Source organism: Rhipicephalus microplus, chromosome 10 (assembly GCF_043290135.1).
Source record: "Rhipicephalus microplus isolate Deutch F79 chromosome 10, USDA_Rmic, whole genome shotgun sequence".
Lineage (NCBI taxonomy): Eukaryota > Metazoa > Arthropoda > Arachnida > Ixodida > Ixodidae > Rhipicephalus > Rhipicephalus microplus.
In genome coordinates, this window is record NC_134709.1 from 2,497,125 (window position 1) to 2,510,717 (window position 13,593).

Sequence of the window (13,593 nt, forward strand, 5' to 3'; positions counted from 1 at the left end):
TAAACTGCTTTTTTTCAACTAATTTTTCTTTAAAGGGACCCACAACCGATATTTATGGCACCCGTTTTCCCGAGTGCAACAAAAAGCTTACCAGTCAGACCTTGTAATCCCGGAATGGTAGGGCGGAAAACATCGTAGATCATTTATAATCAGAATTTTTCGATTTACGGCGATTATGCAGTCTTAAGGAGACATGCTGCAAGCACTAGATGTGATCCTGATAGCGATTATACGCCAGTGCAATGCCAGCAGTGGTGAAAAGTGAAGACCTAAGTACAAACATGTAATGTTGTGTTTGTCAAGCCTACTGTCTCGCCACCACTGCTTTCTAGCGTGTTAAATTATTTGACAAGAGCTACAGAATTTTACAAGGGCTTTTTATGCTAGTACTTCCGGTCATGCACAGGTCGTTTCATCGACTTTAGCCAAGTCGAGCTAAGCCAATTCTTGGCAAAGGAAACGGACACCTTTACAAGTGATCGACGATTCATGCATAGTATTTCACATAGTTGGACAGTTTTGATATGTCACCACTGGACAACTTGAGTGATTTAGAGGAACGAATCTTGGCTCCCATGCGAGCGTAAAATTTGGGCCCCTATCAAGTAGCACCAGAGTGACATGTTTAGACAGACGACAGCAGTAGCGATGAATCCGTCAGACTGCCACCATCACCCCCACCAGCAGCACCCATGAAGAAATTATCCACAGAGCAGTAGGTCGACGGCATTTTGCCCGCCGCAGCGATCGCATTCAAAAGCTCGCGTGCTTCTTGAACGCACCCATACGCAACGGGAATCGAGCATTTGTGGAAATGCCACGGGGCCACACGTATGCGCAGCAGCACCCGTTTTCCTGCAGAGGCTACGAAAGCAGCGCCACTTTTCATGCTGTACTTCTTTTACCTTGTAAGCCATATAAAAACAAACGAAAATGAACAATAACATATATATTCAAAATGTAAGCTATTTATTTAGTGCGCTTTGAATAATCTGAGCAAAGTTATTAGGACTCAAACTGTGTTTCATGGCTCTGGTACTAGGGGCGTGACATGCCGCTTTTGGTTACTTTTGAATGCGATTTAAAAATATAAATTCTACTCAGATCGAGAAAAGTATGCTGTCACCTGTCACCATAATTCTGCTTTTTTCTTTTTCACCGAAATCTAATCACCTGTTCAGGCCAGTTGTGGGTCCCTTTAATGCATAGTAGTGCTAACTCAATGGACTTTTTTTTTTTGAAATCCAAACTGCTGCGACATTATCAGCCACTGCTTCTTTAAAAAGGCAGTTTTTTTTTTTTTCTTAAAGGACTGCCTATCGCTTTGTGGCGGTGGTCTTAGGGCTGGGGTACTCGGCTGCTCCCCCGCAGGTCACGGTATCAAATCTTGGCTGCGGCGGCTGCATTTTCGATGGAGGCAAAATGCTGTAGGCCCATGTGCTTGGATTTGGGTGCACATTAAAGAACCCCAGCTGGTCGAAATTTCCGGAGCCCTCCACAACGGCTTCTCATAATCATATGGTGGTTATGGGATGTTAAACCCCACATATCAATCAATCAATCAATCAATAAATAAAAAAACTGTCTACTGTGTTTCACTGCTTTTCTGCTTTTTGTCTTGCAATAAAAAATGTACAATCTGAAGTGTCTAACCTTGCAGCAGTTTCTCTTTAAAGTGTGTAGACACTTATAAAACATAATTTTTCGATCTGCATTCAGTCTCCATCCATTGGTGGGATGAATACCCACAACACTGGACGGTGGAAGCGATGACAATTGTGCAACGCGGTTTCATTTTTCGACTCTCGAAAAATGAAACCTCGTGTGGTATCTGCAGGCTTCATCATGCTTTGTTTATCAATAAAAGAAATACCTTAGTGGTCATTTAAGGCACGCACACATTTCTGTTCTTCTTACAAGCAGCGGTAGACGCTGTGCTCACGTTTCTCCGCCGTTTCAAGGCAGGAATGCAGGCAAGAAAACGAACTAGCAACAGCACCACTGGGCGCCTGTTTGAAGGCGTGAGACAAAGAAGCAAATATTAACCTCTGGAGCGACCTAAGGCTGCCTCAAATGCGTAAAATACAATTTCAAGTTATACATGTTTGTTTTCAAGTAAAAAGAACCAACATGCGGGGGTTTCTTGTATCTCCGTTGGGTGACGCTACCGGTCAGTTTTTGTTGACCTTCAAGGCCAAATTAAATTTATAACTTGTTTTTTAAGGGACAAAAGCACACTCATTGCCACAGATCTGATGAATGATCTTCTAATTTGCACCACAATCCAAAAAATTTCTTTCTGAGTGGTATACAGTTCCCTTTTAAGTATAACACATTCAATTACATTCAAGACAGAGATGGGACGATAATTTCCCAGATACAGTTACAAATGTGGGCAAGGGAAACTGAAACTGTTGACACGACTGCTTATATAGGATCACCTTTAATATCATCGGGACCAGCAGCCAGTTAATTTTTGATAATATAAATTATTTTAAATATTTCAAAAGCACTTGTGAGCAATAAGTATAAAGTATTGCGACAGCTTTTTTTACCATAGCTACTTGCATCAACATTTGTTGCATCATTTAAAACTTCTTCCACAAGTCAAGAAACCACAAGTCTGCATCGTTGTGCATTACCAAATAAGCTCACGAAATTTTGGCACATTTTATCGAGAACTTCTTATAAACACGCAATGCTCGGGAGTTGGGCAACCCTGGCGCACTCGCGAGCTGTGATGTAACAAGCAGCTGGCAGTATGAGCATTTCAGAGAATGACATTCTGTCGTCATCTGCCCGTGAAATCGAGACATTTTGAGCTTAGCACTGAAATTCAGCAATTTGCAGAGGCAGAAACTGTGACAGTACTGCTGCTTGGTGCACGTGACATCAAAGGCACCATGGCAAAATAGCGGTCACCAGTGGTGGGCAGGAAATACAGCCTGCGACTTCTAAGGCCCGTTTTGCACTGTAATATTTCTTCACAGCCCACTTTTTTCATCTGTATTGGCATAATAGAGGGTAGCCAGCCGGTCTGAGAACTAGATAACCTCCCTGTCCTTCCTCTTTCAATCGTCCTACGCCTAGTCTTCATTGAAAACTATGAATCGGTTCATCTGGCAACTCTGAATACGTTACCATGCAACCTGAGCTTGACCGAGGTGTGCGGAAGTGTCGGCAGTGAAGCGCAGCGCCAGCACATACCCAGTTCGTGTGGAAACTCCTCACACACGACGGCAACTGAAATGCTGGCTCCTGCGAGAAGGCTCTCGGAGAACGCTGCTCCAATAGAGAGGCCATCGATGAAGTTGTGCATGCCGTCACCAAAGATGATCATCCAGGCAACGGCAGCAATGCCATCACCCGCTTTGATGCCATGGTCATGGGCCTGAAACAAAGGTCAGCAAAACAATGAAAATCTCAGTCATTTTGTTCTTGGGACTCACTAAAATTTCTCTCCGTCAGGCTCACACAGACTCATGGTTTGACGCGAGTTTGCCGACATATGAACAGCATGGCTGTCACATCTTCTGCAACACTAGGCTTGTGCTGCTACTCGAGCAGTTCGAATATTCGAAAGAACATCACAGTATTCAAATTCACCTTGAAATAAATTTGAATAAAATTCGATTTGACATAGAGATCAGTACTGAACTCATCCCAGAAAGCAGAAGAGTAGGTCTGAAGAATAATATGCATAAAACTAAAGTAATGTGAAAGAGTCTCAGCAGAGAACAGCACTTTGCGAAAGGTGGCGAGATAACAAAAGCGTTTTGAGTAGAAGGTATTCAAAATCTCTAAATTCTTACATTCTGCAAACTCCTCTCTGGCATTTCTAGAGCCAATGCCTTCTTCGCCCACTGCATGGTCTCTGGCCTGCTTCTTGCCTACTTTGGCATTAAAGTTGCCCATCAATATAGACAGTATACTGTGTCTTTATCAATTGCTAACACTATTTCATCGTAAAAGCATTCAACTAAATGATCATCATGATTAGATGTAGGCGTGTCGTCCTGTATCACCTTCATCTTGCACCTTTCGTTAAAACTAATTACGATACTTTCCACAATCGCCCCTAATAAAATTGTGAGCCATTCCATTCTGTCGTGGCCATCCTCCTAGAAAAGGGAATGGCCGGCGAAGCTGCATGGTAGAATACGTGTTTACTTTATTTATTAATTAAAAGTGATCATTCTTTAAATTAGCATATACAATTTCACTAGAGTGATTGCGATATTCGTGAATCCAACACCGGCGCTTACCCTGAGCAAGAGGTGCAACTCGTAAAGTTCATAGATTTGAGCAGCAGGGGTCGTGCCGTATCGACAGAGATAGCCTAAGTGCGAAGACTGTTGAGGGAGCTAAACCTAGTTCACAGATTCCGTGCGAGCTGCGGATGGCTGCACCACTTTATGAAGCAACAAGGGCTCTCTACTGCTTGAGCAGTAGCTTTAGTACAGCCTTTTCTGTACATCAAATATGCGAGCAGCACACAAGCTGGAAGTGGACTTATAGACGTTAAAGAAGCTCAGCCTAAAATACGGCTATAGTACCGTATTTTCATGCATATAATCCGCCCCTGCATATATTCTGCACGCCCATTTTCAGCTCGCATGTCGCCCGCACATTTCATATACAGAAAGGCTGTACTAGAGCTACTGCTCAAGCACTAGAGAGCCCTTGTTGCTTCGTCAAGTGGTGCAGCCATTCGCAGCTCGCAAGGAATCAGTGAGGTAGGCCTAGCTCCCTCAACAGTCTCCGCACTTAGGCCATCTCGCAACGTGACCCCTGCTTCACACATCTTCGATGAACTTTATGAGGTGCACCTTCGGCTCAGGGTAAGCACCGGTGTTATGGTGCTTTCTTCTTTCTCCACTGGTGCATACAGGACTCGTCGTGCCATCTTCCCAATTAGCTATCCCTTGGCGACGATGATGATCTAAAGCTCTGGGGTGAAGGACTGCTGCTGGACGCTACTCATAGTAACAGAACAGATCGAGTCAGGCTTGGCGAACGGGTCGAGATATGGAAAACTACTGATATCGGCGCGATAAAAAGAGTTCACACTTGATGACAACTTTTCTTGACAGCACCGTGAAAGCAACAGAAGCAAAATGCATGCCTGCTACTGCACCAAAAGTAGTACTTAAAATTACTGATATCTCATTTGCCTTGCTGAAATAAATAGCTTTTTTCAACTACGGAACTCAAACGATTGCAGGAAGTCGTAGGGAAGAAAGATACAGGTATTGTTCACTTTGCAAACACAACTTCCTCTTCTTTCTATTTCTTCAACAGCACTACCTATTCAACAAGCCCTTTTTTTTTTTCAAGATAGACATGGCACCCGTGATGTAAGGGCATGTTGGAGAGTGGTGGAGGGTCACTGTGCGACCACAAACGTCCAAAAACATACTTGTAATGTGACAGTGAAGCTTACAATGAGCAAAACGTCCAAAAACATACTTATAATGCGACAGTGAAGTTTACAATGAGAAATCAAGTAGTCTCTCCCCAAATGTTTCTCTAAGCGCTGCAAGGAAGCAAAACCGAAATCGGCTGCCGTGCTACTTGGGGGGCAACATCAATTTGTGTAAACCGCCTCCACAGCTACACTGTTAAGGGGCTTCACCGCATAACACGCATTGCTGTGAAGCAGCACTATATGAAAAACCCCACAATATCCGCATTACCACTTGGCCACTGAGATTTTCAGGTTTTCGGCACTGGGTTATACCCAACAAAATATAGTATATATTCCTCTATGTTGTCAGAGATATTCTTGTGGATAAAAGACTCCAACCCTAATTCTCTTCTGTCAAGTAATCCACGGTAGCATAGGACGTCAGGGAAAATGTGCTTTGTAATATGTGATATTACAATATTCAAATCCAATTCAAAATTATTTGACCAAATCACTATTCACTTTGAATTCACTTTGAAACTAAAATTTATTATATGGACAAGCCTACTGACAACCCATTAGAGCAGGTCATAATTAAGTACACTTGAACTGCATTCTTTTTACCTTTACTTCTTTTCCGTAAGCACTTTCAGGAGAGCAGTGAACTGTACAAAACAGCCTTACCTGCAGAGGTTCGGCAGTGGCAAGGGTGTTCTTTCCGACAGGCGAGTTTCCTGATGACAGCTCAAGGACACAGCCATTAGAAAGCGCATGTCCAAACGAAATCTCCGAATCACTCCTCCTCTGTCAAGAAACCATGTACCGCAAACAATCAGGTTTTTTTTATAGAAGAGACAGTTTTCAAGTTCACTGGATATGTTATGTTTCGTTTGACTTACTACCGTAAAACGCTAAACAAGCGGCCTCTCCCCTACTCCCTGTCAGCCACTCTTTTTTTCTAAGACTAACATTGCTTGTGTAAACAGAACCACAAGAATAAGTACACTGAACTCGTATCTAATGTTGTTCATGACATTCAGTTGTCATATGACCAGAATAAAAACGATAAAACATTCCATTAAAAACATTGTGGATAGACTTTTTGTTGCTCTTCTGCCTCCACATTTATTTTTCATGTGAGACTAAGCTTGAGCTCCCCTTCCCATCTCCCTCCTCCCCACCTGGATGGATTATCCTTCACTGTATGGGGTGCGTGCTTGCTAGACATTTTACGATACATATTTACAAAGAGAGAGTGAAAACATTTATTGAGTAAAGCTCATGGGTGAGGGTGGGAGAGTCCCTTATTCCAAAAGCCCTCTGGCCTGGACCGCCCGCAGGGCTTGAGGGACGAGTTGACGCTGGACAATTAGCTCCGGCTGGGAGATCGCTGCCTCTCACGCTTCATTGAGGAGGTTTGGATCCTCATTTGGTGCTGCTGCTTGTAGCCTTGGGACACTTACTTTGCACTGCAGTAAAAGGTACGGCAGAGTTTCTGCCATATTGCAGTGAGGTCAGATGTAGCTGTACAATGTTAGCCTCATATGCTTCCAATGCTATATTTGTCTGGTGCCGCATTATTTAAACACTACGCTAAATTGTGCAATAGCCTTACTATTGCAATAGCAATCATATGGATGCTCTTGAAGTGTTTTAGCCTTTGTTGTCATGTCTCATGTAAAGTCCAAATTCCCCCCCGCACAAGAAGGACAAAAGCGCGCAAGTAGGGGCGCCGAACATGGCTGAAGCCGAGGTCAAACCAGCCGGCCCATTTCTGTCCTCGAAGGGCGTATGCAATAATATCACCTCGCTTGGAAGGCCCACTGTCGAAGCAGAGAAAACACCCTACCCGTCTTGAACGAGCATTAAAAAGAACGATGGGGGGGGGGGGGGGGCGTGTTGCTGGAGCAGCGACTTTGGGCTTTACCTCAAAGGAAGCAGTTGCGATCGCTGCCACACGCGCTAGCTCAGCAACCATTAGCGGGTGGCTTGCACACACTTCGCTTTCATAGCAAAGAGGTTTTGCAAAAAGTGTAGCCCTCCGTGGTACAGTCATATTTTCTTACACCATCAAAGGATCATAAGGCAATGGGTCGTCAACACCATTGAAGCTTACATGAAGCGAGCTGGCGTGAAGTGCGCTGCAGCCAAATCGGCATACATCCACATCAGATCAAGATATACCCGCGCAACAACGGCTTCAGAGCTGCAAATCTTGGAGGGAGAGCCCATCAAGCACGTGTTTCCTCTACACATACTTGCAATGCGCATGCAGGAAACAGGCAGCGTAAGTATAGTGTGTGGAGATAAATTTGCAATAGGCTTACCTACTAAGCGCAACCGTGTAAGGATGCGACGTCCTCCACTGCCGCTGCGTGCGACGACGCTGCGGCCGGGTTCGTCGTTTTCTTCGACACGGCGCAGAAACCACGCACGAGGCAGGAAAACAAGAACAACGGGTTTACTAACCCGAGATGCAGCACAGTGCGACACTCACGGGTTTGCAGGCCGTACAGGAAACTCCGCAAGCCCGAGCAAGTACGCTTGCCTAGGGCGCGACGACTCCCGCACAAGGGTCGAAGTCGAACACACGAACGAGAAGCCGCCTGCTAAGCAGGGCGTCAACCTCTCGTGGAGGCCTGAGAGCATCTGCCGCGACGAGCGAATTGTCGGGCGCAACATAGCTCGTAGGAGAGGAGGATGTACGCACGGCCCAAAGGGAAATGGCGCAGCGTTGTGACGTAGGCCCGCGCGGCGCGCTAGCGTAGCATGCCCAGACATGCCAGCGCGGGAAGAAGCCAACGGTTGACTGGCCCAGACCAAGAGGTGCCCGGCAGCCATCTTGGCAGATGCCGGTGCTTATGCGCGCCCGGGCTACGCTGTTGGCGCGCGCGCGGCAGCTGGGGAACGAGGCGCCAGGTAGGAGGGCGCTATCGATTCCAACAAGTGCTATCTCATCTCAGACGTCCGGGGCCAGAGCACAACAGGGCTTATTCGCAGAGTTGCCCATAACCAAGAGAGCCAGACTTAAGCAGACACTATTCAATTAGTACACACTGTTGTCATTGAAAAATTGAAACTAAAAATGCCGAACTGAAGACAGCCAACAGTGATTTCTGGACGAATGCACACTTTTATGAAACAATGTGATTGAGAATGAACTAAATCACTCAACTGGAACAGTACTTTAGAAATAGGAACATTGAGATTAAGGGTGTTCCTATGACACCTAATGAAAACCTCAAAAGCGTACTTGCGGCTATTGAAAGTGCAGTAAATGAACCTGTTTTCAAAAGTGACATTGAGGCTTGCGACCGTGTACCAACACGGGACACTTCATGACAAAATATTGTGCAGTTCCATAGCCGCTCAAAAGAAAATGCTTTTCTCAAAAAAGCACGAAAGAAACCTGCGACCACGGCTGACATCGGACACCAAGAACGCCATCCTATCCACATAAACGAGCACCTGTGCCCCGCTTTGAAAGTGCTTCTTGGAAATACGGTAGTCAAGAAAAATGAGAAAAACTGGCGATTCTGCTGGACAAAAGAAGGCAAAATTTTTGCAAGAAAAAATGAGTCGTCACGTGTTCTTCACGTCACGAAGCTTAGCGACCTTGATAAGACAGAGTAAGTCTAGCAGATGCCTACCGTTTCTCACGGGAAACATAAAAAATCTTGTTTTCTTAATCTCAGAAATTCTGGGGTTGTCACAAAACAAATATTCATTTTCTGCCCTGCATATTACCACTCAGTCTGCTAGAAATAAAGAGAAAGAAATGCAAAACTTGTTATCGCGCATGGATTTTCATTTCAGTTTGAGTGTTATGTTTAGCGAGACATGGCATCGCGATGCTGCAGACGTGATGAAAATTCCAGGATATACTTGTTTCTTCGTAAACCGTAGCCTTAAAAAAGGAGGCGGAGTAATCATGTTAGTGAAGAATGGCGCGAATTGTGTTATTATGGAAGAATTTTCTAGAACAACTGATGATTTCGAAGTTCTTATTGTCAAAAATGGCGCTAAAGTGTACACCATTATGTACTATCCACCTCACGCGAGTGTTTGTAATTTCTTCACATTTTTAGAGAGCTACCTAAGTTATTTTAATAATGATGCCAGCACTGTCATTCTAGGAGGTGACATAAATATAGACTGCTTGCAACAATCAACAAGCCACAATGAACTTTGTAGGATATTGGACGCAAACAGCTTTATTAATGCAATAATTCTACCTGCACGAGTGCAACCAACTTCTTCAACACTACTAGACGTCTTTATTACGAATATTTCACCCAAGCATCTCAGTTCTGGCATCATCAGTTCTTTAGTAAGCAATCACCTACCCATTTATCTAATATCGGCACAAATGAAGCCCCCACAACGTGACGACACCCGTACACTAAATCTTACAGACAAACTATCGCACTTTGCAAAAGCTTTCGCTCTCACATGCGTCTAAAAGAATAAAGCCAAGTGTTAAAAGCAACTGAACCAGAGGCAGCGCATAGTAGGTTCTTAAATGTCTATAAGGCAGCGTATGAACGGTGTTTTCTATGTAGACCACTGAAACAAGCTCGGAAAGGCCAAAAGCCATGGGTCACATGGGAACACCTCAAGAGCATGAAAAAAAAAAAGATAAAAAGTATTAGATCTTTATGAAAACAAGAGCTTTGACAGATTTACACGCTTTTAACGACTTCAGGAAGGAAGCAACTGATCAGGAAGCAGCTGATCAAACAGCTCCGAGAAGCGAAATGAATGTACTTAAGTAATCTTTTTACCTTCTAAGTGCTTAAAAAGCCACACCTGATGTGGAAGCAATTAAACAGTGTGCTGCACGGTTACACCCAAGAACAATCTACTTTATCAATTAATATTAATAGTGATGTGTTAACAAATGTATGTTTGGCCAATTCTTTCAATGACTTTTTCACATCACTTGTGAATAGTAAGCACGATCCAAACTGCATTTTGTGTCCAACTACTGCGCATGAAATTAAAACATCTGTTTTGTCACTAAGAAATAGTTTGTGTAAGGATGTTCATGACTTGCAGATCCGACCTATAAAATTTGTAATCGACATTATCGCACTAATTCTGGAACATGTTATTAACCTTGTTTTCTGATGGCCTATTAACCTATTTAATGGCCTATTTTCTATTAACCTTGTTTTCTAATTTCCCAAACAACTACAAATGTCAAAGGTAACTGTTGTATTTAAAGGTGGCAACATCAATAATTTCTCCAATTATAGGCTAATTTCAATTATTCCAGTCTTTTCTAAATGCATTTGAGAAATTGATATATTAACGCATGTCCAGTCTTTCATTTTCAACCAAGTATACCGTTATTACACCTTGCCAGTTTGGTTTCCGAAAGGAATGTTCAACTGAGACGGCTCTCCCGAGCCAAAAGAAACTTTTCTTACAGTCTTTTGAAAATCCTTTCTGTACACTTGGCATACTCATTGACTACTCAGAAGCATTTGATTCAATTAACCACGATTCTTTGTTCGAAAAATTGTAGTATTGACTTTAGAGGTACTTTCTTAAAACTTATAATCTCTTACTTTAATCATCGCCACCAGCAAGTCACTACTAATGGTTTTGTGTCGAAATTCAAACCAATTAAGGCTGGTGTACCTCAGGGTAGCATTTTGGGCCCATTGCTGTTATATATATATATATGTGTGAATGATATGGTAAATATTTGTGCTAATAATAAATTTATCATCTACGCAGACGATACAAGTACTTTTATTACAAGACGTGACCCTTCAAACCTCATGCAAAAAGAAAACATCCTCCTAAATAAACTTCACACTTGGAGTATCTTTAACTCTCTGAGCCTAAACGGGGCAAAAACCAAAGCTGTTAAATTTCGGCCTTAGAACAAAGCACTGAACATCACTAACAGTCTTAGGTAAGGTACGTCAATGATAGAATTATCACGCGTTGCTAGAAGCCAGGGAGTCATTTTTGAAGCACATATGACCTGAACAGATCAAGTGAATGCCACCTTAAATTAACTTTCAGACACTGTAGGGCTATTATCAAAATTTCGTTACGTCCTGCCACAGAACATAAAGTTGTTTTTTTACAAATCATTATTTTTCTCAAACTTATCTTATTGTCACTTAGTATGGGGCACAACCACCAAAACCAATGTTCAGAAATTACAAACACTTCAAAAGAAAGCCATTTGAAACATTGTTAGTTGCGCATACGATGCCCACACAGAACCAATTTTCAAGGCTCTGAACTTATTTCCTGGAAAAGAGCTGTATCGCACAATTTAAAAACAACAAAATGTTACAAGTGGTTACAAAAAACAACCACATATTTTTAACAGAATTGTCAGGGCTAACTCACGCTGAACATGTTGTGGACTTCGGGGTCCGTGAAGTCTGGAAGTTATCCAGAACGCGAACCCCAATAAAAGAGCCCAGATGTTGAAATACCAGTTACCGCTACTACTCAATAATTCTGAACAACATGCATAACACCTCAATGAACTTAATTCGCATCTGTATAATGATAAAAGTGTCTGTGAATGCCTCTCCCCTCCCCCATTCCCACTTTTTTTTATTTTGTTCTTTTTTTATTGCGAACATTTTTTCTTTTTATTGTGTGTATTTTGTGTTTTATTAGCTCATTTATGTTGTTCCAGTGAAGAGAACTGCCATGTGCATTTTATTAAGTAATTTATGCTTTTTTTCTCAGTTTTATTAGCTCATTTACATTGTTTTAATGAACTGCCATGGGTGTTTTATTAGCTCATTTATGTTTTTTCTTTTGTGTGTGTGTGCATTTTGAAGATTTATTAGCTCATTTATGCTGGTCCAGCGAAGAGAACTGCCATGTGCCTGTTTTTTCGCCTTTTTATATACTCTATATGCAATGATTGCCAAGCCCGGGAATACATACCCTATCAAGCCAGATCTATGGTTTTGTTTGTCTATACCCACCAAGCTCCATTGATTGTTTTTGAAGCTGAAAATAAACCCTAATTGATTGATTGATTGGTTGATTGATTAGTTGCATTACATATGCCCTGCCTTTCTAAAGTATGTGGTGTGAGAAATCAAACAAGTAGACCAACTAATCATAATCACCTGTAAAGCGGCACTTGTCGGGCCTGAGAACACAAACATGACCCGACTGCATGAATTGGGCATAGCAAATATGAGCAGGCTGTTCCATACTTGGGAGAAATCTCGGAGCGCCTGGCATCGCGATGCATTTAACTCTGCAATTACGCACCGGCAGCAGCTTGAACGTGCGCAGATGCTTCAAGGATGCAGAGTTGAACCACGTCGCCTGCTACAGCATGACGTGTGCCGCTTTGTTGGCCAGCGCACGGATATCATTGTTAATGCGGGAACTGGGCCGATACTCTGCACAAATCATTTTTAGAAAAACTTGCACCGCAAGATGGGATACGAAAAAACAATTAAGGAACAAGAACTCGTGCATGCTTTCTTTTTTCGTGTCCCATCTTGTGGCCCATCTTTCACAATATGAAAAACTGCACAACATATTATGTTCCCATACCAACTTGCCCAACTTTGAATGTTTGTCTGCGCTAAACGTTCAGCAATAACAACCTGTCTGCTTTGATTCATGATCATGGGGCGCCAGAAACAGTGTTTGACAGCATACTTGGTTTGCTCTATCGAAACATCGTGGCACCGGGTGCGTTCACAAATGTTTTTTCGTTGAGGGCGCGCCGCAGTAAGCCTGGATGAGGAAGACACGATAATGAGTATGCACCGTTCGTGGAATGACATAGGATAGAACAACCACCTGAAAGTGCTTGTTCTCGGAAATACTTTATCACAATGGAAAGGACTCGCCACCGGCGCCGAAATGCCCTCGTGACGCTTCCAAGTTCATGTCTTCTGCGGTAGCGATTATAGCGCTCACTCTAGATGTGAATGCTTGGCGATGTGTTCCACCGTAGCATGTTGACGATCCAGATTGAGCTGATTAAACAGGTCTGTCGTACGTTCCCCCCCTCCCCCCCCCTTTTTTTTTCTTGCCTGAAAAAAGCAGTGCTGTGTTTGCCAAGATTATTAAACTTTGTAGTAAAAACTACACTACATTTCGGAGCCGGCTAGCGAGTTTTGTGGTAATGAATTGTCATCGTAAAGAGACACATTCAAGCTTTGTGCTCACCTAAA

General features: G+C 43.0%; 1 protein-coding gene across 5 annotated transcripts in view; it reads right to left on the bottom strand.

Annotated features, from left to right (window-relative positions):
• Positions 1 to 13,593, bottom strand: part of LOC119167678 (metal cation symporter ZIP14-like) — a 107,041-nt gene that overhangs the window by 25,902 nt on the left and 67,546 nt on the right. For all 5 annotated transcript variants that reach the window (XM_075876072.1, XM_037419198.2, XM_075876075.1 and 2 more), the window contains exons 5-6: positions 6,092 to 6,211; positions 3,208 to 3,391 (exon numbers count right to left, since the gene is read on the bottom strand). In XM_075876072.1, the coding sequence (XP_075732187.1) occupies positions 3,208 to 3,391; positions 6,092 to 6,211 (304 nt within the window). The remainder of the gene's footprint in view (positions 1 to 3,207; positions 3,392 to 6,091; positions 6,212 to 13,593) is intronic.